A 26389-nucleotide genomic window follows, 5' to 3' on the forward strand; every position below is an offset into this window, starting at 1 on the left:
GGCCAGGCGGATGGCGAGCAGTTCGCGATTACCGACATCGTAATTACGTTCCGCGGGAGAATGACGGTGAGAAAAGAAAGCGCACGGGTGTATCTTGTTATCCGAGGCTGACCGTTGAGAAAGAACGGCACCTACCCCACCTCAGAAGCGTCGACCTCGACAATGAACTGTCTTGTAATGTCCGGCATGAGAAGAATGGGTGCAGAGGTATGGGTGCATCTCTCCCACACTTCTACCAGCACTCACACACATCATCAACTCATCCCTCCATACTGGCATTTTTCCTACAGCATTTAAGCAGGCTCGGGTAACCCCACTGCTTAAAAAACCAACTTTAAACACATCACTTCTAAAGAATTACAGACCTGTCTCTCTCCTACCTTTCATTGCAAAAACACTTGAACGAGTTGCTTTCAACCAAGTATCATCTTTCCTGTCTCTGAATAACCAGCTGGATGTTAACCAATCTGGCTTCAAGTAAGGGAAGTCAAGCTGTTCGTGGTATTTTCCCCATTCATTTAAGTTGCCATTGTCAGCACCGACACTTCGAGGTCCGCGTGCTCGAAATGGACGACACGAGCTGCTTATTCAGCGGTGCCGTGTCACTTTTCCAAAATCGCATATAAAGTGGCCGAGATTAGCATATATTACCATAGGCTCTCTGTGGACGCCTCTGGGGGTGCCATTGCACCACATGGGAGTCCACCAAGTGCTTTTGGGGTCCACCAACTACCTACTCTTCACCATAGTCCTCCTCAGTACCACGAAGTGCCTATTTTGACCCCTAACCACCTATTTTCTTCTTCATTGCCACGAAGTGCCTATGGGGTCCCCTAACCACCTAAACTTCACCATAGTCTTCCTCAGTACCACAAAGTGCCTATTTTGACCCCTAACCACCTATTTTCTTCTTCATTGCCACGAAGTGCTTATGGGGTCCCCTAACCACCTAAACTTCACCGTAGTCTTCCTCAGTACCACGAAGTGCCTATTTTGACCCCTAACCACCTATTTTCTTCTCCATTGCCACGAAGTGCCTATGGGGTCCACCGAGCACCTAAACTTCACCATAGTCTTCCTCAGTACCACAAAGTGCCTATTTTGACCCCTAACCACCTGTTTTTTGTCTCAAGTCACTGTGTCTCTAACTCTGAGCCGAAAAGTCACAGGGCCTCGAAATTCGGCGTGAGGGTAGCCCAGCGGGCCCCGGGGCGAGATCCTTAGTTTCAAGGTTCTACGTGGTTCCCAAGTTTGCATTTCGGCGGTTCGGCCTGATCCACACATGGTTCAGCTTTCTCCATCCCCCAGGGTCTTTCTGGGCCCCAGTGACAGCATGCAGATCAAGTTTGGGGCCGCCAGGGCCCCCGGGGGCCGAACGGCAAAGCGTCCCACGTACAACTTATCCCATTGATTTTCATAGGTGTTCTGTGGACATTGGGCCACAAGTGTTTTTTTTGTGTGACTAGACCCTCCCCTCTCTGTGTGCCTTCCGGGGCCGAGTGACGCAGCTTTCCAGGAAGTTTCGGGGCCCTAGCACCTCCAGGGGCCGAACGAGGTTCAGTGACACGTGCAACTTATTCAATGCGATTTCACAGGTACTTGGTGGACGGTGGTCCGATTGGCCCGAAATTGACACGTACGTCCCGTCACGGGCCCCTGGCATGGGTTCTAGAGTTCCGCGTCCCTCTGACCTTTTTTCGCGCTAATTGGCCACCAACAGCCCCATGGAACAAGTTGCACGTGGGACATCAAAAAAACAGGGGCCAAAAGGGGTCGAAAGGTCGCAGCGGCCCCAAATTCGGCACGGCGGTGGTCCGGGGGCCCCCGGTTCTAGATCACGGGTTTGGTGGTTCTAGATCGGTTCCGAGTATGTGTTTCAGCAAAACGGTTCGAAGGAAACGCCCGATCGGCCCGAAACTGACGTATGCGTCCCGTGACGGGCCCCTGGGACGGGTTCTAGAGTTCCGCGTCCAGAGCTGCTCGTTTGGCCAAAAAACACCCCCTTGACCTGGAAGCGCCTGTGAAGTTTGAACTGAACAAGTTGCACGTGGGCGGCCGGAAATACAGGGGTCGAAAGGTCGCACCGCCTCCAAATTCGCCGCCCTGGTAGTCGAGGGGCCCCCGGTTCTAGATCCCGGATCGCAGGGTTCTAGATCGGTTCCAAGTGTATCATTTTTTTGTGCAAAAATCTCCTCGCTTTGGTTCTACTGAGCTTATGTCTTTCTGTGTGTGCAAGAGGGCTGCCATTCATTGGACCATGTGCTCGGTGAAGGGTGGACAGAAAGGTCCGATCGGCCCGAAACTGACGTATGTGTCTCGTCACGGGCCCCTGGGACGGGTTCTAGAGTTCCGCGTCCCTCTGACCTTTTTTCGCGCTAATTGGCCACCAACAGCCCGATGGAATAAGTTGCACGTGGGACGTCAAAAAAACAGGGGCCAAAAGGGGTCGAAAGGTCGCAGCGGCCCCAAATTCGGCACGGCGGTGGTCCGGGGGCCCCCGGTTCTAGATCACGGGTTTGGTGGTTCTAGATCGGTTCCAAATATGTGTTTCAGCAAAACGGTTCGAAGGAAACGCCCGATCGGCCCGAAACTGACGTATGCGTCCCGTCACGGGCCCCTGGGACGGGTTCTAGAGTTCCGCGTCCCTCTGACCTTTTTTCGCGCTAATTGGCCACCAACAGCCCCATGGAATAAGTTGCACGTGGGACGTCAAAAAAACAGGGGCCAAAAGGGGTCGAAAGGTCGCTGCGGCCCCAAATTCGGCACGGCGGTGGTCCGGGGGCCCCCAGTTCTAGATCACGGGTTTGGTGGTTCTAGATCGGTTCCAAATATGTGTTTCAGCAAAACGGTTCGAAGGAAACGCCCGATCGGCCCGAAACTGACGTATGCGTCCCGTCACGGGCCCCTGGGACGGGTTCTAGAGTTCCGCGTCCCTCTGACCTTTTTTCGCGCTATTTGGCCACCAACAGCCCCATGGAATAAGTTGCACGTGGGACGTCAAAAAAACAGGTGCCAAAAGGGGTCGAAAGGTCGCAGCGGCCCCAAACTCGACGCGGTGGGTGTTCGGGGGCCCCCGGTTCTAGATCCCGGGTTTGGTGGTTCTAGATCGGTTCCGAATGTGTTTTCAGTTTGACCCTTCAAGAGGGAATGCCAGTCTATGAGCTGACTATGAGTGCAAGTGGCCTTTGAAGAGAAACTTGAACAAATGTGGAAAAAAAATTAGCCCTGAGTTCTAGAGACTCGTCCTCCTGATATGTCGTTCGGGGGCCCGAGGGGGCCCGGCACGCAGTGTTTGGGGCCACGTGGGACCTCCGGGGGCCGAACAGGGGCCACTGACACGTGTGACTTATCCCATTCATTTTCACAGGTGTTTGGTGGAGGTGTGACAGAAAGGTCCGATCGGCCCGAAACTGACGTATGCGTCCCGTCACGGGCCCCTGGGACGGGTTCTAGAGTTCTGCGTCCCTCTGACCTTTTTTCGTACTAATTGGCCACCAACAGCCCCATGGAATAAGTTGCACGTGGGACGTTAAATAAACAGGGGCCAAAAGGGGTCGAAAGGTCGCAGCGGCCCCAAATTCGGCACGACGGTGGTCCGGGGGCCCCCGGTTCTAGATCACGGGTTCAGTGGTTCTAGATCGGTTCTAAGTATGTGTTTCAGCAAAACGGTTCGAAGGAAACGCCCGATCGGCCCGAAACTGACATATGCGTCCCTTCACGGGTCCCGGGGACGGGTTCTAGAGTTCCGTGCCCAAAACTGCTCGTTTGGCCGAAAAAAGCCCCCCTTGACCGGGAAGCGCCTGTGAAGTTTAAACTGAATAAGTTGCACGTGGGAGGGCGGAAATACAGGGGTCGAAAGGTCGCACCGCCTCCAAATTCGCCGCCCTGGTAGTCGAGGGGCCCCCGGTTCTAGATCCCGGATCGCAGGGTTCTAGATCGGTTCCAAGTGTATCGTTTTTTTTGTGCAAAAATCTCCTCACTTTTGGTTCTACTGAGCACATGTCTTTCTGTGTGTGCAAGAGGGCTGCCATTCATTGGACCATGTGCTCGTTGAAGGGTGGACAGAAAGGTCCGATCGGCCCGAAACTGACGTATGCGTCTCGTCACGGGCCCCTGGGACGGGTTCTAGAGTTCCGCGTCCCTCTGACCTTTTTTGGCGCTAATTGGCCACCAACAGCCTCATGGAATAAGTTGCACATGGGACGTCAAAAAAACAGGGGCCAAAAGGGGTCGAAAGGTCGCAGCGGCCCCAAATTCGGCACGGCGGTGGTCCGGGGGCCCCCGGTTCTAGATCACGGGTTTGGTGGTTCTAGATCGGTTCTAAGTATGTGTTTCAGCCAAACGCTTTGAAGGAAACGCCCGATCGGCCCGAAACCGACACGCGGGTCTCGTCACGGGCCCCGGGGACGGGTTCTAGAGTTCCGCGTCCCTCTGACCTTTTTTCGCGCTAATTGGCCACCAACAGCCCCATGGAATAAGTTGCACGTGGGACGTCAAATAAACAGTCGCCCTAAGGGGTCAAAAGGTCGCAGGACCTCGAGATTGGTCACGGACGACCGCCACGGGCCCCCGAATCGGGCCCCAGAGTATCGTGGCTCTAGATGCTTCCTGAGCCTAGTAGGCCGTCTAATCCTAACTGCTGAATTAACCCTTGCAGACACATGCTCCCATAGAGATCAATGGGAGACAAAGAGGTGCATAAAAAATAGCTAAAAATAAACTTGGCATGTCTCGACCTAGCCCGCTCTGTCTGTCGCAGAGGGCCACGTGACGCAACTTTTTGTAGAGTTTGGGGCCCCTCGGACCCCCGGGGGCCGCGCGGGAGCCACTGACACGTGCAACTTATCCCATTCATTTTCATAGGCGTTTGGTGGACATCCCCACGCAACGGTCCCAATAGCTCCGAATGGCTCCGATTTGAAATCTGTGGCCCCTCAGGGTCCCCTCAGACGGTCCGCAAAGACTGGGGTTCGTAGTACCCCGTTAAGTGCCTTACAGTCAAAAACAGCATCCCATCTGTAACCTATTTGACGGGTGCCCTAAATGCTGTCCGTGGACAGTCCATTTTTAGGCTAATTATGCATAATTATTAGCTTTAATGTACATCAGTGTGTTGTATTGTGTCCCCTGTGTGGTGTACAGTAGGTTTCACCTCATAAAACCACTGTAATTATGAAATATGACCTGTTAATGCATTGACCACGGACAGCCTATTTGGACCCCGTCAAATAAGTTGCAGGTGGGACTTCACCACATGTGATGAAATCGCCTAATCATTACAGGGATTCACCGGCTGAAAATGTCTAAGTTAAAAACAGCATCCCACCTGTAGCTTATTCGACAGGGTCCAAATAGGCTGTTCATGGACAGTCCATATTTAGGCTAATTATGCATAATTAATAGCTTTAATGTACATCAGTGTGTTGTATTGTGCCCCCTGTGTGGTGTACAGTAGGTTTCACCTCATAAAACCACTGTAATTCTGAAATATGACCTGTTAATGCATTGACCACGGACAGCCTATTTGGACCCCGTCAAATAAGTTGCAGGTGGGACTTCACCACATGTGATGAAATCGCCTAATCATTACGGGGATTCACCCGCTGAAAATGTCTAAGTAAAAAACAGCATCCCACCTGTAGCTTATTCGACAGGGTCCAAATAGGCTGTTCATGGACAGTCTATATTTAGGCTAATTATGCATAATTAATAGCTTTAATGTACATCAGTGTGTTGTATTGTGTCCCCAGTGTGGTGTACAGTAGGTTTGACCACATAAAACCATTGTAATTATGAGATATGACCTATTAATGCATTGACCACGGACAGCCTATTTGGACCCCGTCAAATGAGTTACAGGTGGGCCCTTACTTTGCCCACCTGTAACTTACTTGACAGGGTCCAAATAGGCTGTTTGTGGACAGTCAATTTTTAATGGGCCCTTACTTTGCCCACCTGTAACTTATTTGACAGGGTCCAAATAGGCTGTTCGTGGACAGTCCATTTTTAGGCTAATTATGCATAATTAATAGCTTTAATGTACATCAGTGTGTTGTATTGTGTCCCCAGTGTGGTGTACAGTAGGTTTCACCTTATAAAACCACTGTAATTATGAAATATGACCTATTAATGCATTGACCACGGACAGCCTATTTGGACCCCGTCAAATAAGTTACAGGTGGGCCCTTACTTTGCCCACCTGTAACTTATTTGACAGGCTCCAAATAGGCTGTCCGTGGACAGTCTATGGGTGCAGTGGGCCCTTAATTTGCCCACCTGTAACTTATTTGACAGGGTCCAAATAGGCTGTTCGTGGACAGTCCATTTTTAGGCTAATTATGCATAATTATTAGCTTTAATGTATATCAGTGTGTTGTATTGTGTCCCCAGTGTGGTGTACAGTAGGTTTCACCTTATAAAACCACTGTAATTATGAAATATGACCTATTAATGCATTGACCACGTACAGCCTATTTGGACCCTGTCAAATAAGTTACAGGTGGGCCCTTACTTTGCCCACCTGTAACTTATTTGACAGGGTCCAAATAGGCTGTTCGTGGACGCCTTCCTGTGGTCACATAGGCGGTCAGTGGGACAAATAGGCTCTCTGTGGTCAGTGGGCAGGGCCACGGGCTGTCGCTTAGATTGGCCGTGGACGAACAGGCCATTCAAATAAGTTGCAGGTGGGATGCTGTTTTATATTTTGATGTCATGACTGATAAAAATGAATAAAATTGATTAAACTGGGCATCACTGGATCTTCCCTCCACTGGTTTGAGTCCTATCTCACAGGTAGGTCATTCAGGGTCGCATGGAGAGGCGAGATATCCAAAGCACATCGACTGACCACAGGGGTTCCCCAGGGGTCAGTCCTTGGACCCCTCCTCTTCTCCATTTACACCACATCTCTGGGACCCATCATACAGGCACATGGTTTCTCTTACCATTGCTATGCTGATGACACCCAGCTCTACCTCTCATTTCAACCAGACGATCCCACAGTAGCTGCACGTATCTCTAGCTGTCTGGCGGACATCTCGGCATGGATGAAGGAACATCACCTGCAGCTCAATCTGGCAAAGACTGAGCTTCTCGTTCTCCCTGCCAATCCGTCTCTACAGCACGACTTCACTATCCAGTTAGACTCATCCTCAATCACCCCATCAAGGTCAGTCAGAAATCTTGGAGTAATCTTTGATGACCAGCTAACCTTCACAGACCACATTTCAAAGACAGCTCGATCATGCAGGTTTGCAATGCACAACATCAGGAAGATCAGGCCTTTCCTAACTGAGCATGCAACACAACTTCTTGTCCAGGCCCTGGTTATTTCTAGGCTTGATTACTGCAATGCTCTTCTAGCTGGTCTTCCATCATGTGCAACTAAACCCTTACAATTGATCCAGAATGCTGCTGCTCGTGTTGTCTTCAACGAGCCCAAAAGGGCCCACGTCACTCCGCTGTTCATCTCCCTGCATTGGCTACCACTCGCTGCTCGAATCAAGTTCAAGGCGCTGACACTTGCTTACAGATTGTCCACCGGCTCAGCTCCCTCCTACTTTCACTCGCTCCTACGGGTCTACATCCCTACCAGAAGCCTACGATCGGCCAAGGAGGGACGGCTCGTGGTGCCTTCACAGCGAGGCACAAAATCACTGTCCAGAACATTCTCATTCACGGTTCCATGCTGGTGGAATGACCTACCCACCCTCGTCCGTAATGCAGAATCCCTGACAGCATTCAAAAGACAACTGAAAACTCATCTCTTCCGTGAGCACTTAACATAAAAAAAAAAAAAAAAACTTTTTCTTGAAATCTTCGCTTGTCTGGTTTATGCTACTCTGAGCAATGTTTGAACTTTGTATTCTGAGCACTTCTTGCGTTGTTTTTGCCTCTCCACGATGACTCGCTTGGTTTCAATCCTCAAATGTAAGTCGCTTTGGATAAAAGCGTCTGCTAAATGACTAAATGTAAATGTAGGTAAAAAGGACCCTTAGACGGTCAAAAGCCTCTTGAGCGGACCATTTAAAACTGGACTTAGCTGAGGTTAAGGCGGCCACTTGGCTAAAATTGCGTATAAAGCGACGATAAAAATTAGCAAAACCGAGGAAGCGTTGCAACGAGACACGAGAATCAGGAATGGGCCAGTTGATAACAGCCTGGACCTTGGTCGTATCCATACTGATCCCCTCTGCAGAGATGACCGAGCCCAGGAACGTTACAGAGGACGCGTGAAAAGAGCATTTTTCGGCCTTGACAAAGAGTCGATTCTCAAGTAAGCGTTGGAGAACGCGGCGAACGTGTTGCACATGGACCTGGAGAGAGGGTGAGAAAATTAATATGTCATCGAGATAGACAAACACGAATATGTTGAGCATATCCCGAAGGAAATCATTGACAAGAGCCTGAAAGACAGCGGGGGCGTTGACCAATCCGAACGGAAGAACCCTATATTCAAAGTGTCCGAGGGGTGTGCTGAAGGCGGTCTTCGACTCGTCCCCCTCTCTAATACGTACGAGATAAGCGTTACGGAGATCGAGCTTGGAAAAAATCTTTGCTCCCTGCAAGATCTCGAAGGCTGATGACATCAGTGGCAAGGGATAGCGATTCTTGACAGTGATGTCATTCAGCCCCCGGTAATCTATGCAGGGGCGCAGAGACCCGTCCTTCTTTTTAACAAAGAAAAAACCAGCACCGGCTGGAGACGAGGATGGAACAATAGTGCCAGCGTTATGAGATTCTGACAGATAATTCTCTAACGCTTCCCGTTCAGGAGCCGAAAGAGAATAGAGTCTTCCCCGTGGGGGCGTGGCTCCCGGGAGAAGATCAATCCTGCAGTCGTACGGGCGGTGAGGGGGGAGAGAAGTGGCTCGGGAACGACTGAATACCCCCCGCAAATCATGATACTCTTCCGGTACTCCAGACAAATCCCCTGCCTCCTCCTGAAAAACAGAAACAGAAGAAACAGGGGGAACAGCAGACACTAAACATTCAACATGACATGACAACTTCCAAGACAAAATAGAACCCTGGGACCAATCGATGTGAGGATTGTGGAGTCTTAGCCAAGGATGGCCTAACACTACAGGAGTAAATGGAGATCGAAAAATTAAAAAAGAAATAGTCTCTCTGTGATTACCAGAAACGGTAAGAGTCAATGGAACAGTCTGTTTCTGAACCCTAGGTAGGGAACTACCGTCTAGGGCGAAAAGGGGGGTGGAATTCTTTAAGTAGGTGAGGGGAATGCCTTGCCGAAGTGCCCACTCCTCATCGACAAAATTTCCCTCTGCTCCAGAGTCGACCATGGCGGAGCAGGCGACTAATGAACTGGACCACTGAAGATGCACTGGTAGAGCTGTGCAAGAGCTTGAATGGGTAACCTTGGTGATGGCGCTCGCCAGTAACCCTCCGCCTACTGACGAGCGCTGGCTTTTACTGGGCACAAAGAGACGAAATGATTGGCGGCTGCGCAATACATACAGAGGCGATTAGCAATCCTCCTCTCACGCTCCTTAGGTGAGATCCGAAGGCCTCCAAGTTGCATTAGTTCGGGAACTGTACTTGTGGTTGAAAGAGCGGGACTGACAGGAGGCGTGGAAAAGAGAGCGACCTCCATGCGGCGAGCTCTGCGTCGTAGATCGAAGCGTTTCTCGATCCGAATCGCCAGGTCGATGAGATCGTCTAGCCGGGTGGGGACCTCCCAGACAAGGATGTCGTCTTTCAATTCAGGGTTGAGGCCCTCCATAAAACGAGCGACCAACGCAGGTGGAAGGCGAGGTGGAAGGCTGGTGGCGCATATTGTGGACCTGACAGGAAAGATCTGACATCTGAGCGGCGGGCGTCTCGACAGCGTGTCTGGCGGCGGAGATGTCCTCCTCATGTCTGCCCAGGAGAGCGCCCAGATGTTCAACAGCAGACTGGAACGCGCTGCCACTCGCTGAGTCCATATTATGGTCAGATTGTTCTGTGGTGTTAGAGAGGACTCAAGAGCGAGAGTGACAATCACAGTTCTTTAACCTGTTAACCTTCAAGGCCACTTTTGAAAAATCCCCAGAAATGGCATACCCAAACTTAAACAGACTACAGTTCATGAACTACAGTTCATGAACCCTTTGCACTAAAAGCACAAGTATGATCTCATTTGAAAGCTGACACCTAGTAGTTTATTGTAAATGTAGAAATAATTATTGTCATAATGAAAAAAAAATGTTTAAATAGCTTCAAAGTTTTGTAAAGTTATTAGAAATTTACTTTTATGAAACATCTTCATAAAAATAAAATTGAAGTTGGCCCTGGAGGAATCTAGAAATGCACTGCAGCTAAAGCCATATGTGTGACCATTTTATATTTAAAATCTGCAAATGATAAGTCTAAAACTCTGTATTTAGTTAAATGTTTTTCAAGATCATGTCAAATTACTTTATTTTGATTAGACTCTAAAATGCAAACTGATGTTTAGTCATCTTCTGAGTCATCTAATCAGTCTATTGTCTCTATTATTTTGTGGTGCAAACGAGCCCCATTCAGAGTCAGTCTCCCCTGCACACATTTACACCTCTCCAGACTGGTTATGGCTCTAAATATGCATTTCTTTTGTCTGCATTATAGCTACTAACGACTGGCTATTCACAGGCTATTCATAGGGTTTCAAACCCTAATTTCTTTTATCAAAGTTCTCGCTAAATATTTGAAACTGGTATCAAATGCACTGAAACATTTCAGTAAGCATTCCTATTTAGAAAAAAATCATAAAACAATAACTGCTGGTGGCAGGTGCACCTGGGCTAGCTAGCATGTTAGCTTAGCACACCATCAATACACGACCATTTATGAGATTAAAACCATGTTTGTGCTCCAAACTTACTTTATAACGCAATTCGAGTGTTTTAAATAATCTTCTGTGATCTAATTTGGCTTCAGATAAAAAAAAATCCGACAGAAAATGTATTATTTATAGTGTTCTGCACGATGATGAAATCTATATCGATTAGCATTACATTATAAATATAATCTATTATTATGAAATACCTGGCATGGCTTGAAGAACACAGGTAACTCAAATATCATTGCAATCATGTTTATTGTCTTCAAAACATCTTTATCTGCATGTTACAGCGATCTCTGTCAGCTACTTTCTGTATCAGTGACGTCCTGGAATGTCACATGACTATGGGTCTTCTTCGTGATCCATATATGGACTGTTATTGTGCATATAGCGCCCTCAGGCTATTGGTATGAATTGAAAACACAGCACATCTCAGTAAGAAGCGATCATAATGATTACATCGACGCATTTGGGTATAAATTCAACAAATATTATTCCTGTCTATAGAAATATGATGTGAATCTATGAGAATATATCAATATTTCTCCAAGTCTGCACATTTTTGAGCTAAAGCCCTGAGGGACGATGTTTTGCGAATCGCTGTCATGACGACAGCTTGGAGTGTTTTTTATGAATGGACCAGCTGACGCTCATAATTCATATTAAAGGTATCGACTCATTTTTTCATTTCATAACTCCTGACACAAATTAAGACATAACTGTCACTATAAGTTTCTCAGAATACAATAGTGGTCAAATACTGAATCTTGAGTATTATATCTTTTTAATGATGTATAGTTTGTCAAGGTATAACATTAAATCTGATAGTAAATTTGAACTAAATAAAAAAAAAAACGCTTCAGTGCGCCGACGCTCTGGAAACGGTTAACAGGTTAATAGAGTCAAAAGTCAGACCACAGGTAATCCAAACTGAAAAGTCAATAATAAACATCAACTGAGGACACCAGTAGAACTGGCAGAATCACATGAACATAAATCTCCTCTGTGGTACTGGTAGAGACGAACAGCAGGCTGGTAAAACAGCGACTCGGAGACTCACGGAACTGGATACAGGTGGCGAGCACCGAGCAGGTAATCAGCCTCAGCTTTAAGCACGTAAGGTTTCTGTGGACGTATAGATGAGCACAGGATAATTCCAGTAGAAATATTCCGTAGGACTCACAAGACAGGACAGGACAGGACTGAGATAAACTCTGGTTAGTGAGCATCTGAGACATCGAACAATCTGACAACAAGACAGGGCAAGAGAGGGTTAGAAGAAGCCAAGATAATGAGAGGAGATGAGGAACAGGTGGAGAGGAATGAGCGTAATGAAAAGTGATAACAGCTGTCAGTAATGAAAGTGAAAGCGGTGTGTGTGTGTGTCCAGCAGAGGGAGACAGAGAAGGAGACAGGATCATGACACTTGGTATTTCTAGCTGATGTGATCCTAATGATCTTAGTGATCTGTTGGGTTTATATTCAGTGAGCATATCTGTACACTCACATAATAACCTCTCCCTACCAAGTATGACCTGAATCATTTTAGGACTATCCCGGAAACCCCCACCCAGTTTTCCAGCCTGTCAAGTATGTTGTGATCGACAGTGTCAAATGCAGCACTGAGGTCGAGTAGTACCAGCACTAATAATTTGCCTGTATCAGTATTTAAGCGAATATCGTTTATTATCTTTATGAGCGCTGTCTCTGTGCTGTGGTGTGGTCGGAAACAAGATTGAAAATTGTCAAAGTATCCATTTGAGCTTAAGAATTTGTTCAGCTGGTTGAAGACAACTTTTTACAATGATCTTGCCTATGAAAGGAAGATTTGAGATCGGTCTAGAGTTGTTTAATATGGTCTTATCCTGATTGCTCTTTTTCAGGAGGGGCTTGACAACTGCAGTTTTCAGGGAGTTTGAAAAACTACCAGAGAGAAGTGAGGCATTTACCACTTCTAGGAGATCTGCTTCTAAGCTGTGTAACACATTTTTGAAAAAAGATGTGGGAAGTGCGTCAAGGGCGCAGGTTGATGTTTTAAGGTGCTGTACGGGTTCTTCCAAAATTTTGCCATCAATTTCTTCGAAATCAGACATAGTGACTACTTTTTCAGGTTGTGGTCTGATCTGTCTGACCACAGCGCAACTCAAGGATGAGCTGATCACCTTTCTGATATTTTAGATTTTCTCAGAGAAGAAGGAGGAAAACTCACTGCACTTGCTGTCTGAGAGCATTTCACTGGGAATCTGGCTTGGGGGGTTTGTCGGTCTCTCTACAGTAGCAAAAAGAGTGCATGTGTTGTTTATGTTGCTGTTTATAATATTTGAGAAGAAAGTCTGTCTAGCTTTGCCTAGATCCTTATTGAAAGCATGGATACTGTCTTTGTAGATGTTATGGCGGTGGTGATGGCGCAGTGGATAAGACACATGACTTTGGTGTGAGAGACCCGGGTTCGAATCCACTGTGAGACACCAATGTGTCCCTGAGCAAGACACTTAACTGCTAGTTGCTCCAGAGGCGTGCAACCTCTGACATATATAGCAATTGTAAGTCGCTTTGGATAAAAGCGTCAGCTAAATGTAAATGTTATAATGGACTACTAGTTTTGTCTTCCGCCACATGCGCTCTGCTTTTCTGCATTGTCTTTTCATATTTTGCACTGCTGTTGAGTTTCTCCAAGGTGCTTTTTGTCTGCCACTCTTCTTCCTGACATTCACAGGAGCAATATCATCAATTACACTCTTAACTTTTGAGTTAAAAGAATCAAGGGGAAAATCAACAGAGTCAGCAGATATGCTTGGTGTTAAAGATATAGCCTTCATAAATAGTGCACTAGTGTTCTTATTTAAGCATCTCATCTTGACAGACAAAGATCTAGCTTCAATGGCAGGAGAGATCAATATGTCAAAGAAAATACAAAAATGATATGGCAGTGCTACATCCTTAATAACAATCGATGAAATGTTTAGACCCTTACTGATAAGCAAATCCGAGTGTGTCCATGATTGTGTGTGGGTCCATGTACATGCTGAGTCAGATCAAAGGTTTTTAAAACAGTTTTGATTTCTTTTGCCATATTGGTTTATGCATTATCGATGTGAATGATAAAATCTCCATCAATGGCAACACAGTCAAACTCAGAGGTAATTGTTGATAACAGTTCTGTAAAGTCCTCAGCAAAGGCTAGAGAGTATTTTGGAGGCCTGTAAACAATGATAAGTAAAATGCGTGGAGCAACTTTTAACACAATACCCAGATATTCGAAAGACGGGTAATTCCCAAATGATATTTGCTTGCATTGATAGACATCAAAAAGAGCAGCTAAACCTCCACCTCTTCTAACAGCTCTGCAGACACTCATAAAAGTAAAGTTAGGAGGGGCTGTTTCATTGAGGACTGTTGCACTGCAGCTGTTGCACTTCTAGCCAAGTTTCATTTAGAAACATAAAATCCAGGTTGTATGTGGTTATTAAGTAGTTGACTAGAAGTGATTTATTTTTAAGTGAGCGGATGTTTAAAAGTGCTAACTTAACAGTTTTCATTTTTGTCCCTACAGCAATTTTAGTTTGGCATGTAATAGGCACCAGATTAGATGGGTTTGCTGTACGGCTTTTGAAGGCCTTAGATTTTCTATCATGTATTTGAACAGCAATAGACAAAGATACAGGCGCACTGGGTTCTCGCTTGTTCTGTAAACATTTGAGAAAGTTATTGTTATCATAGCGGGGACCCGACACATATCACTGAGAGCTGGTATCAGTTGTTTGTGGTTAACCTGGAGCCGCTGGAGGAGGGTGTGGGCCCTGGCGCTGTGGCAGAGACCGAACAGCTCTCACAGGGGGAGGTGGAGGGCGAGCTGGGCCCGCAGGCTTTGGTGGTTGCGGCGCATGCCGTTTTTTGGTTGGTATCTGGGGGCTTGCGGCAAAAGAATGGGAAAGTTTGGTTCCAGCATACACCAGTTGTTCCATTTTCTCTGAGAAGCACAGAAGTGGAGATGCTGGCGAGAGGGATAACGTGTCCGGTGAGAGGGGCTGTTGCTCTGGTGTTATCGGAGGCTGTGATATGCTGCCCTGGTTTCCCTGGCTGTTTTCCAGAAAGTCATCCTCGGGTGCTGAATCTTGGAGCAGTGTTAGTAAGTCACAGTCTGTCTGTGGTGAGCTCTGTGGGCAGGGCTCAGCTGAGATTGTGTCCGTGAGCAGAGGTTGTTGTGGCTGAGTGGTGTTATCATCGTCCTTGTGTGATATGTCAACCGCATGTCCATTCAGGTGCTGAAGTGAAGTCCTGTGGTCATTCATACCGTATCCAGGTGTGTGTGTGCCATTCAGGTTGAGTGGATTGGCACACACTGCAGAAGGATGATTGAGGGAGAAATAGATATTGTCCTTTAGCACTCTTAAACCAAATTTGTTTGGGTGGTGGCCACTCTGTTGAAACAGTTGCCTCTGACTCCAGAAAAGATTAAAGTTGTCAATAAAGTTCACTCCTTTTATATTGCAGGTTTTTTGCAGCCATGTTATTAAGCCCGAGCAACCGTGAAAACCTGTTTGTTCCTCTTGCTGGGAGTGGTCCACTGATGAATGTTTGCATTTTCAGTCTTTTAAGTGTTTCAAAAAGTTCATTGAAATACTTCTTAAGGAGTTCCGACTGCTCTTTATGAACATCATTCTTCCCCACATGAATGATGAGTCGATTTGCAGTCTTATGTTTCATCAGAATGTTCTGAAGTTCCCAGTTTACATCAGAAGTTGTTGCTTGTGGACGGCAGCACGTAGTTGTATCCCTGCTATTAATGTTTCTGATCATGGAGTCGCCCACTATCAGAGTCCTGGGCCCGGCTGCGCTCTGGGCTGAATCCTTCTGTCTGCTCGACCTTGAGCCCCAGTTAGCATCAGTGTTAGCTACTGGCTGATTCAGTCTGTGTTCGATCACATTCATCAAATTTGGGGATTTCTCATGCATTAATACTTCAAATCTGTTCTCGAGATGTATAGGCAGTGGTAGGAGACCAGTGTTTGCAGTCCTTGTCAGAGCCGTATCTGGGCTAGAGGATGCTACTGCGGCAATATGTGATGCTCGTGACAATCTGATGTCTCGAGTGCCTTTGGGTCTCGCTCCCTGTTTGTGGCATCGATTTGTAAGTCGATCGGCTTGTTTCTCTACACTCAGTAAGGCCTGTCGAGGAGCACTAGATTCATTGGACTCACCGGCTGTATGCTGATGGCGACCATGACGAAGCTCTGTTGTGTGTTCCGTCTGGTTTGGTGGTCCCGCAATTCACTTTGTTTCAAGAACTGCAATCCTTGTAAAAGTCTGCGGCAGTTGGAGCAGCAAGTAGATTCCAGAAGAGGCATTTTCTTATCCTTATGAATGTAGGCAGTTGTGTTTTCTCTTCCCCGGAATGTAAGCATTCAGTGGGAGGCTGGTTGAATAAAAGAATTCAGCTCTTTTTTTTTTTTTTTTTTAGTAATCCAAGCGTTTGAGCACTGTGCTGATTTACTGAAGTTAAAATTAGGTGATAAAAGGAGATAAAATATAAAAATATAAAAGCGATCAGCACATTGGTCAGATTGATCAGGTCTATGAATATGTAACTAGTGGGTGGATTTGAGAGATTGTATTGTTGAATGGGATGGTCGCTCTGCTTTCTGTACGTATAAAACTGAGTCGTGTCAGTGACAAGGACCAGGGGGCTAAACTGACAAGCATCCTCACACAGGAATCTATCCAACAGGGGAGTGACAAACATGAACAATCAGACAATCCAATACTGCTTTCCAAACAACAATTTGTCTTGTACCAGAAGTATCCGACCTGAAGCAGAGTACATTATTGTGTACATTTTCATTGCTGTAACATCAGTGTTCACCGTGTTTCTGAACCTGTTGGTGATCATCTCCATCTCGCACTTCAAGCAGCTCCACACTCCCACCAATGTGCTGATCTTCTCTCTGGCAGTGGCTGATCTGATCGCAGGACTGATTCTCATGCCAGTGCAGGGAATGAAACTGATTGAGCCATGCTGGTACTTTGGAGAAATATTTTGCTCAATTTTTACTCTTATTCTTTATGTGGTTGTCGTGGCATCTCTTGGTAATATGATTATTATATCTGTGGATCGATACATTACTGTGAATGACCCTTTGCGATATCCAATAAGAGTCAATAATAACAGAGCTGTTGTTTCTATTGTTGTAAACTGGTTATTCTCCTTCTTTTATTCGTTTTATCTGTTGTATGAGATGTTCCTGTATCCAGAGAGGAACCACAGATGTATTGGAGAATGCATACTTGTTGTTACATTGGAAAATCTTCTAATAGATGCTTGTGTTTGTTTTGCGGCACCTTGTTGCATAATTATTCCTTTATATGTGAAAATATGCTTTGTAGCAAACCGGCAAGCTAAGCATATACATTTAGCCACAGAAAAAAAGGCCAAATCAGAAAAAAAGGCTGCAAGAACCTTAGGTATTGTAATACTGGTTTATCTTCTTTTTTGGACACCATACTACATAGTTACTCTTTCTTTTGGGCATGACGAAAATGACACTCTTATAATTGACGTAATGAATTGGATTATATGCATGAATTCCTGCATGAATCCACTTATATATGCAATGTTTTATCAATGGTTTAGAGTTTCAGCAAAATACATTTTGACACTGAAAATATGTGAACCTTCATCAGAATACTTAAATCTGTTCCCAGAAGAGAAATGATCACTTACACTCTTGCATGAAGCACAAATGTAATTTCCATCTGTCAATGGAATACTTAGGGTCGTTGTGTTAAGCACTTCCTTATCAAACATTAGATGACACCAGAATCTGCGCACCACCTATGTTTGTGAATAGTTTAAAAATTCTGCCTAATATGTATGTATATTGAGAACATGTACATGTGTGAATAACCGTGAGTAACATTTTTGCTCTCTTGACGGCCTTAAAATTACTAAATCAACTACAACATTATCTTTAAATACAAAGTATTTTTTATAAGAAAACAAGACAAATGCTAAATACAATTGTGGGACAAACTATAAAACAGCAGCTGTAAATGAATAATGAGGTCAGATTACTTGTAATCGAAAAAATGGCATTTTGCAAACTGTCAGTTGTAAGAGATGGGCTATCTCAGTTTTCTTGTGTTTAAAATATGCTGGAATGTATTATGATCAGCAAACCACACTTAAACATGGGTCAGAAATAAAGGAATCAACTAAACACTTCATATGGCATCCATTTTCTAACATTCTCATATTGTTAAACATGTTACATTTTTTTAAATTGTGGCCACAATTTTTTCTGTTGTAATGGGCTGAAATAAATATGTTCAGATATGTGTTTGTGTGATATGTTTGAGTAAAAACATACAGTGTGAAATTCTTTGCCCCGTGTCTGCATTTCTGGATTTGTCCATGTTGTATATGGTCATACTGTATTTCATAATGGTAGGCAAAGCAAGGCAAGTTTATTTATATATATATATATATATATATATATATAGTAAATGTCATGCACAATGGTAATACTGCACTGTTTACATTTTAATTATTAAATATATCGATTTTTTTAACTTTTACTTTTATTTAAAATACTAATCTTTTAAAAACGTGTTTAAACAATGACAATTAGCACAAAAAGAAAAACATATAATAATGGTCTTGTCACAAAGTAAAAAACAACCCAGATTCATCATTAATAATAACACCACCTTTAAAAAATCAGGTAATTTAATAAATGAATGAATAAATTGAACGAAGCATTTATATAGCTCTTCTAGATATTATTGTACACTCAAAGCATCAGGGGTCTCTCTTCTCAACCTCCACTACATATTTATCTGTAACTGAAGTGCATATGCAACAGTGACCTAAGAGTCTGGACATAAACATCATCATCATCAAATCAATATTTGTCTTTATCCTTTATCCAACCTAAGAGCTTCTACATGAGCTTTTTGTTTCTTTTTCTTCCTCTGGTTTGCTCACTGGAGGAATAAAGGATTAAAGAATTATGGAATAACTTTCTAGTGACTCCCTGATGAACATACTATCTCTAATTTTATCCGACAAAGTTAGTACTTTAATACAGGGTGGGAATTATGTTATTTTAGGGGCAAGGCCATTTGGCCTCCACCTTTTATTTTTTTTGGGGGGCACCAAGGCCATATGACAGGGCACAAAGGCCATTGAGTACAATTCGATGGTTTTCCCATTCAGATTGATACCATAACATGGTAATTCCCTGTGCATCATGGTGAGCCTGACTGGCCTTACTGCAATGGATTCAGAGAAATCAAATTGTGAAATTTACAAAAACACAATTGCATCGGGAAATGCACATGTGCTGATCTGCAATGTATTGTCTATGGAGGCCTATACGATTGGACAAATAAGAAAATTCAGCTTGAGAGCAGGGCTTGTCAAATTCAGCAACCCTTGAATGTATTGAAAGAGGTCTCTGTTTCCAACTACAACCTGTTAAGATGCAACCGCACGTTTGAAAAATCCCCAGAAATGGCATACCCAAACGTCCCGGGTTACGTATGTAACCCTAGTTCCCCGACGGACGCTGCGTGTAATCGCAGTGGGAACGCCTCCAGCGTAGTGCGTCTGAAGCATGAATGAAATCAGTCAATGGAGAGAATGAGCGTCACAGTGAGTGACGTCATCGACCAGGAAACTATAAAGCACCCCAGAATCACAAGCACGCCAGCTTCTAATGTTAATGAAGCAAGCAATCCAAGGGGATAACGGAGCATGGCAGGACACGCAGCGTCCGTCCCCTCGGGGAACTAGGGTTACATACGTAACCCGGGACGTTCCCCTTCAGGGACTACCGCTGCGTGTAATCGCAGTGGGAACGCAATACCCACGTCCCCATACGAACAAGTCCCCGTCGTGTGTGATTAGGAGACACAAGCCAACGAGAGAACCTGAGCCCCAGGAGTGGAGCTAAAATCAAGAGAATAAAATCTGACAAAAGTGTGCGGAGAGGACCAGCCTGCCGCATCACAAACATCTTGAAGAGAAGCCCCTGAAAGCAGAGCTCTAGAGGCAGCCATGCTCCTGGTAGAATGGGCCCGTACAGCCAAAGGTGAAGGCTGACCGGCCGAAACGTAAGCAAGTGAGATGGCCTCGACCACCCACTTGCTCATCCTTGTTCCGATTTCCTCCACAGGGCAGCTCTGTGGACATACGCATCTAAAGCCCTAACTGGGCACAGCAAATTAAGCTTCTCCTGGTCTGACGTCAAAAAAGGCGGAAGACAGAAAGCCTGCAGTACTATAGGTCTAACAGAAGTAGTTGGTACCTTAGGAACATAACCTGGTCTCGGACAGAGAAAGGCCTTAACCATACCAGGGGCAAATTCCAGGCACGAGGGAGCCACCGAAAGGGCATGAATATCTCCTATTCTTTTTAGAGATGAGACAGCGAGAAGAAGAATAGTCTTAAGAGTAAGAAACTTTTCCGAAACTTCCTCGATGGGCTCGAAAGGAGCTAGGGAGAGACTTTCTAAGACAATGGCCAGATCCCAAGATGGTACCCTCGTGCGAACTGCTGGCCTCAGCCTCAAGGTGCCACGAAGGAAGCGAGATATAAGTGGGTGTCTCCCGAGGGAACCTCCACTCAAAGGGACATGGTAAGCAGCTATGGCCGCCACATACACCTTCAGTGTGGAGTGGGATAACCCCGTGGAGAGATGGTCCTGCAGGAATTCCAGCACTGTACCAACCGGGCAGTTAACTGGGTCCTGCTGGCGCTCTCCACACCAAGAGGTGAAAAGTTTCCACCTCGCGGCATATAACTTCCTCGTGGCGGGAGCTCTTGATTGGAGAATGGTCTCAACGACCTCAGTCGATAGACCAGAATCTATGAGCTGGGCCCCCTCAGAGGCCAAGCCCACAGCCTCCATAGTTCCGGGCGGAGGTGAAGGATCGACCCACTCGCCTGAGAGAGTAGGTCTCTCCAGATCGGTATCTCCAGGGGAGAGCCATTGAGGAGAGACACTAGGTCCGCAAACCATACTCGGGCCGGCCAGAACGGGGCTACTAGCAGAAGACTGAGCCCATCCAGGCGAACCCTCTCCAGAACTCCCGGGAGCAGGGCGATCGGGGGAAAAGCGTACAGGCGTGACCTCGGCCACGGATGTACCATAGCGTCCAACCCCAGTGGGGCTGGATGGCTGAGAGAGAACCACAGTGGACAGGGTGATGTCTCTGGGGAAGCAAATAGGTCTACCTCGGCACGACCGAAATGTTCCCATAGGAGCTCCACCACCTCGGGGTGAAGACTCCATTCCCCGGGCCTCGGCCCCTGCCTCGACAGGATGTCTGCCTCCTGATTTAAATACCCTGGGAGATAAATAGCTCTCAGAGAAAGAATTTTCCCCTGGGACCATAGAAGGATCTGACGTGCCAGTTTGTAAAGCGAGCGAGGACGCAGACCCCCTTGGTGGTTGATATAAGAGACCACCGATGTGTTGTCTGTTCGGACAAGAACATGGTGGCCCCTTAGGTCTGGGAGGAAGTGTTTCAGAGCCTGGAACACTGCCAACATCTCTAGACAATTTATGTGCCACAGACGATGCTGGTCCTTCCACAGACCCTGAGCTGGGCGACCACTCATGATTGCCCCCCAACCCGTGAGAGAGGCATCCGTCGTTAGCATAACGCGACGACAAGGAGCTCCCAACACAGGACCTTGGGACAGAAACCAAGGATCTTTCCACATTTCCTCGCGAGGCTGACCTCTGGTTGAGTATCCCGAGTGACAGACGCAGTGCCCTGTAGCGGCGCACCGGCAGGGAACAGCTGGTCTGAGCACTCCACAGCCCTCCTCGGAGGGGGCGAACGTCCCTCGAGAAATCGCTCGCCAAGTCTCTCTACGCCCTGGATCGGCAGGGTTAGTAGAACAGACCCCTGAGGGCCCCGGGAAAGACAGGGCACCGTGGTTTTGTGAGGTGTACTCAAGTCTTTCACGATGGGGACCAACCCTAGAGTCCTGGCATTGATCTCGTCAGGGTTTTTTCGATGCGGCCTTCTTGGCGACAATGACTGTCCTCAGATCAGCCCTGCCCCGCGAAGACCGCGTCTGAGAGCGTCCCGCCTCGTCCCTCCAATTTTGTGGGGGGGCACGAGACGCAACACACTGTTTTTGTTGCACTCTCTTAGAACTACCCGGCGGCTGAGGCTGCCCTCGCCCAGCAGCCCCAGGAATTTTAACTTTAAGGGGAATAAATTTCTGAAATGCTGCTGACTGTCTTTTTTCCTCCTGAAACCTCTCAGTAACAGAGTGTAGAGCATCACCAAATAAACCAACAGGGGAAACAGGGGCATCTAACAGAACAGATTTTTCTCTTTCTTGCATTTTGCTTTGATTCAACCATAAATGCCTCTCTGTGGCCACCAGGGCTGCCATAGAGCGACCAATTGATCTGGCAGTCTGCCTGGTGGCTCTAAGAGTGAAATCAGCTGTCTGTCTGAGCTCATTAATTGTCTCAACAGAAATTTCCCCCTGATCGCTAGCTTCCTTAAGCAGATCAGCCTGATAAGCTTGCATAATAGCCATCGTATGCAAGCACGTGGCTGCCTGCCCCGCCGCCGAATAAGCCTTCCCCACCAGCGCTGATGTATTTTTTAAAGGTCTGGTGGGGAGAGCCGGTGCTTTCAGCGATGATGCCGATTCGGGAGAGAGATAGCTAGCGAGCGTCTCCTCCGCCCTCAGCATCGTCAAATACCCACTAGATTTAGCTCCCATAATATTTGCATAAATGTTGGAAGTGTGTGTGTGAATTCGCGCTGACATAGGCTTAACCCAGGTCTTCGTCACCTCAGTGTGAAGATCAGGGAAAAAGGCAAACACCGGCGAAAAGGCTGAGTGCTCGTGGACAAAAATCTATCGTCAAGCTTGCTTTTAATATGAGACTCCTGCCTATCAGATGGCCACTCAATGCTGAGCTTTTCAACAGCACGAGAAAGCACATTAATAAGTTCATCATCGGGGGGAAACTGGAATGACGAGGCATCAGCCTCCTCTGATCCGAAGCTTTCAACATCCAGCTCCTCAGAACTGGATAGCTGAAGCTCCGGATCAATATGTGCCTCAACTCAGGGAGAAGTAGCGGGGGACCGCGCTTCCACAGCCAGGATAGAGGCACTGGATCTCACCGGTGAAGGCTGAGATAGGGCGGGGCCCGTCTCACACCCCTCGGTGAGATCCATTTGCGATCCCCAGGACATGCGTCTCCGCTCTGCCTCAACAGAAGCAGGGCCCGAGCCGCGGGGAGTGCTCACCGAACCGCTCTCCTCGAAGAGCGATCAGCGAGAGCGCAAGGTCCTCAAAGGAAGATGCTCACAATCAGCCCCCTCGAGAGCTGACTGGGCATGCTGCACTTCCAAATAAACCACACACAGAGGATGCGAATCTCCGCCCGTAAGGTATCTAGTACAGGGAGGAACGCATCTCCTATAATGAGGTTCGCTCGTCATTTGTTTTTGGCTCATATTGAAATATATATATATATATATATATATATATATATATATATATATAGACAGTTCAAACACACACAGAGCGCTTCTGAAGTAATAGAAGCTGGCGTGCTTGTGATTCTGGGGTGCTTTATAGTTTCCTGGTCGATGACGTCACTCGCTGTGACGCTCATTCTCTCCATTGACTGATTTCATTCATGCTTCAGACGCACTACGCTGGAGGCGTTCCCACTGCGATTACATGCAGCGGTAGTCCCTGAAGGGGAACTGAAAAAGATACAGTTCATGAACCCATTGTACTAAAAGCACAAGTATGATCTCATTTGAAAGCTGACACCTGGTAGTTTATTGTAAATGTAGAATTAATTATTGTCATCTTCATGAAAATAAAATTGAAGTTGGCATTGTATCAATCTAGAAATGCACTGCAGCTAAAGCCACATGTCTGACCATGTTATACTTAAAATCTGTAGATGATATGTCTAAAACTCTGTATTTAGGTAAATGTTTTTCAAGATCATGTCATATGACTTTATTTATTAGCTTAGCACACCATCAATACACGACAATTTATGAGATTAAAACCATGTTTGTGCTCCAAACTTACTTTATAACTCAAGTCGAGTGTTCTAAATAACCTTCTGTGATCTGATTTGGCTTCAGATAAAAAAAATCTGAACATATAATATTTTATGTATAATGGAACGATGGTAAAGTCTATCGATTAGCATAGCATTATACATATATTATTATGAAAATGTCTGACATGGCTCGAAGAACACAGGTAAGTCAAATATCATTGCAAAAATGTTTATTGTCTTCAAAACGACATAATCTGCATGTTACAGCTATCTGTTAGCTCTGATTGTGGTCGGGGATTTGGGATTTCCTGCATTGTCGAACGCTCTTCTTCATGTGTTTCAAATATGGACTATAATGTTCAGTAGAGCGCCCTCAGGCTGCTTGTATGAATTGAAAACACAGCACATCAGTATACAGCGCTCATAATGATTACATCGACACATTGGCGCTTTATACATGGAACTTGGACAGGGCCAGGGCACACAGGCCACTGTGGCCGTACTATGATTTTTTTTTTCACGGGGCATGAAGGCCAAAGTGTAGGGCAACGGCGGCCATGGCCGCGTGGCCACGGTATAATTCCCACGCTGCTTTAATATCGCAGTAATGATTAATCAGTAATGACTGTTACTATCAGTTGCATTTACAAAAATATATTTATACAATATTAGTAGTAGTAGTAGTAGTAGCCTTTATTGTCACTAGTCACAAGTACCAGCAAAATTAGCCATCAACCTGTCCATACAGACATGCATACAATATGACAAGGGGGTAGACATGACAGGAAGACAGAGCATTGAGGAAGAAAATACAGCATAACATGATGAGAGGTGAGGAGAAAAAAAAGGCAACCCCCAGACTATGCTCCTGTGAGGAGTTCAGTTTGGGAAGAGTAAAAAACACCTCAGCAACATTAGCACATAATCAGTACACATTACAACATGAACACACAAGACTTGCAACAGGGGAGGGGAGTGGGGGATGAAGGTAACCCATCACAGGCAGACAGCCATCCGTTCCTGCAGCCATTCTCGGCGCTGGTCACAGACCCGTCTGTCAGACTGGTGGTACAAAGCGTTGAAGGCGAGGGATGGGGGGTTAGGGGGTGATTGCATATCTGTATATATGTGAGAGTCCGTGTATGTGTAGGCCTGGAGAGTCGCTACGCCTGGCATCATAATCTAGGTGCCTCAAGTCCGCAGGATTGTCATTGCGATACACAGCAAGTTGCCATGGAGACAACCTTGATCAGGTCCCAGACAGAGTCAACAATCAGCAGGTGTCTGCGGGGAGTGAGGGAAGGAACGCAAGAGCGTCTTGCTGAAGTGCTCTTCCGGGGGAGTTGTTGTTCCAACAGCAGCCTTGGCCAAGGCCAGTGCTGGATGAGGGGGGCCGAAAGCAGATAAGATTACGATTGTTTGGTCTTGGGACGAGTAGCCGCATTCCGATTTACACATCTCCTGGTCCATTTTGGTCTCCGAAACGATCAATTTGCCTTTGCAAAGCTGTAAGCTTCTCCATGATGTTATCCATATAGTGGTTCATAGTCACGTTCTGAGTGCTGACAGCTCTGCCCACTGCTTTAATCATGACGGGCAGCCTTGTGGAGCTTCGGACAGCTGTCGCCGACTTCTTAATTCCTCGATAAACCAGGGCAATGCCGGATCCAATCAGCAGAAAACCTGTTATCATTGTTCCAAATAGGTTGATATCTTCAATGTCGCATCCATCGTGTAGCCAATTGCTAACGTTCCGGCAGGGCAGTCAGGTTCCCCTGAACCCAAGCTTCTCGTCGAGAAGATGGTGTCAATTGCATTGAGAGAGCAGTTGATAGCATCCATAATGTCTTAGTTTGGAGAGCAGTGCGGAGAGAGTCTCTCAAAGTACAAGACAGTAGACTAGACGAGACGAGTAGAGCAAAGCAGGGGAGGTAAGGGAGAGGAGGGGAAGAAAATGTGACCGCCTTCGTTGAGAGCCAAACGAGAAGACTTCAACTTCCACCTCCGGCGGAGTACCTCAAGTCTCTGGATGTTGTGGGGCTGTCTTCGCTGATACGCCTCTGCAACATCACTCAGCCTTCCTAGGAAAGTCTATGCCAGGGTACTGGAGAGGAGAATTCGGCCGAAAGTCGAACCTCTGATTCAGGAGGAACAGTCAAGTCAAGTCAAGTCACCTTTATATATATAGCGCTTTTTACAATACAGATTGTATCAAAGCAGCTTCACAGTGATAACATGAAAATAATATAACAGAGTTTGTTTCTAAAAGAAAATTGCATCAACGTCCACCTTAAGTAAGGCAGATCAATAATATTATTGAATATTAAATGTCCCCAACTAAGCAAGCCAAAAGACAAGGCAACAGTGGCAAGGAACCAAAACTCCATCAGGTGACAGAATGGAGAAAAAAACCTTGGGAGAAACCAGACTCAGTCGGAGGGCCAGTTCTCCTCTGGCCAACGAAGGAACAGTGCATGATTTATGATTCTGCTAG

At 46.2% G+C, this 26389-nt stretch overlaps 1 protein-coding gene across 1 annotated transcript; it reads left to right on the forward strand.

Annotated features, from left to right (window-relative positions):
• The first annotated feature begins 16548 nt into the window (after nucleotides 1–16548).
• On the forward strand, nucleotides 16549–17538 carry LOC143745421 (trace amine-associated receptor 6-like). The gene has a single exon (XM_077237523.1). The coding sequence runs from the start codon at nucleotides 16567–16569 to the stop codon at nucleotides 17536–17538; it is 972 nt and encodes a 323-aa protein (XP_077093638.1). The 5' UTR covers nucleotides 16549–16566.
• The last annotated feature ends 8851 nt before the right edge of the window (nucleotides 17539–26389 follow it).

The sequence above is a fragment of the Siphateles boraxobius genome, unplaced genomic scaffold, assembly GCF_051911475.1.
Source record: "Siphateles boraxobius isolate OS27281-9 unplaced genomic scaffold, OSU_SipBor_1 204, whole genome shotgun sequence".
NCBI lineage: Eukaryota > Metazoa > Chordata > Actinopteri > Cypriniformes > Leuciscidae > Siphateles > Siphateles boraxobius.

Coding starts and splice junctions, on each gene's coding strand:
- LOC143745421 (XM_077237523.1), top strand. CDS start 16,567: ATGAACAATCAGACAATCCAATACTGCTTTCCAAACAACAATTTGTCT.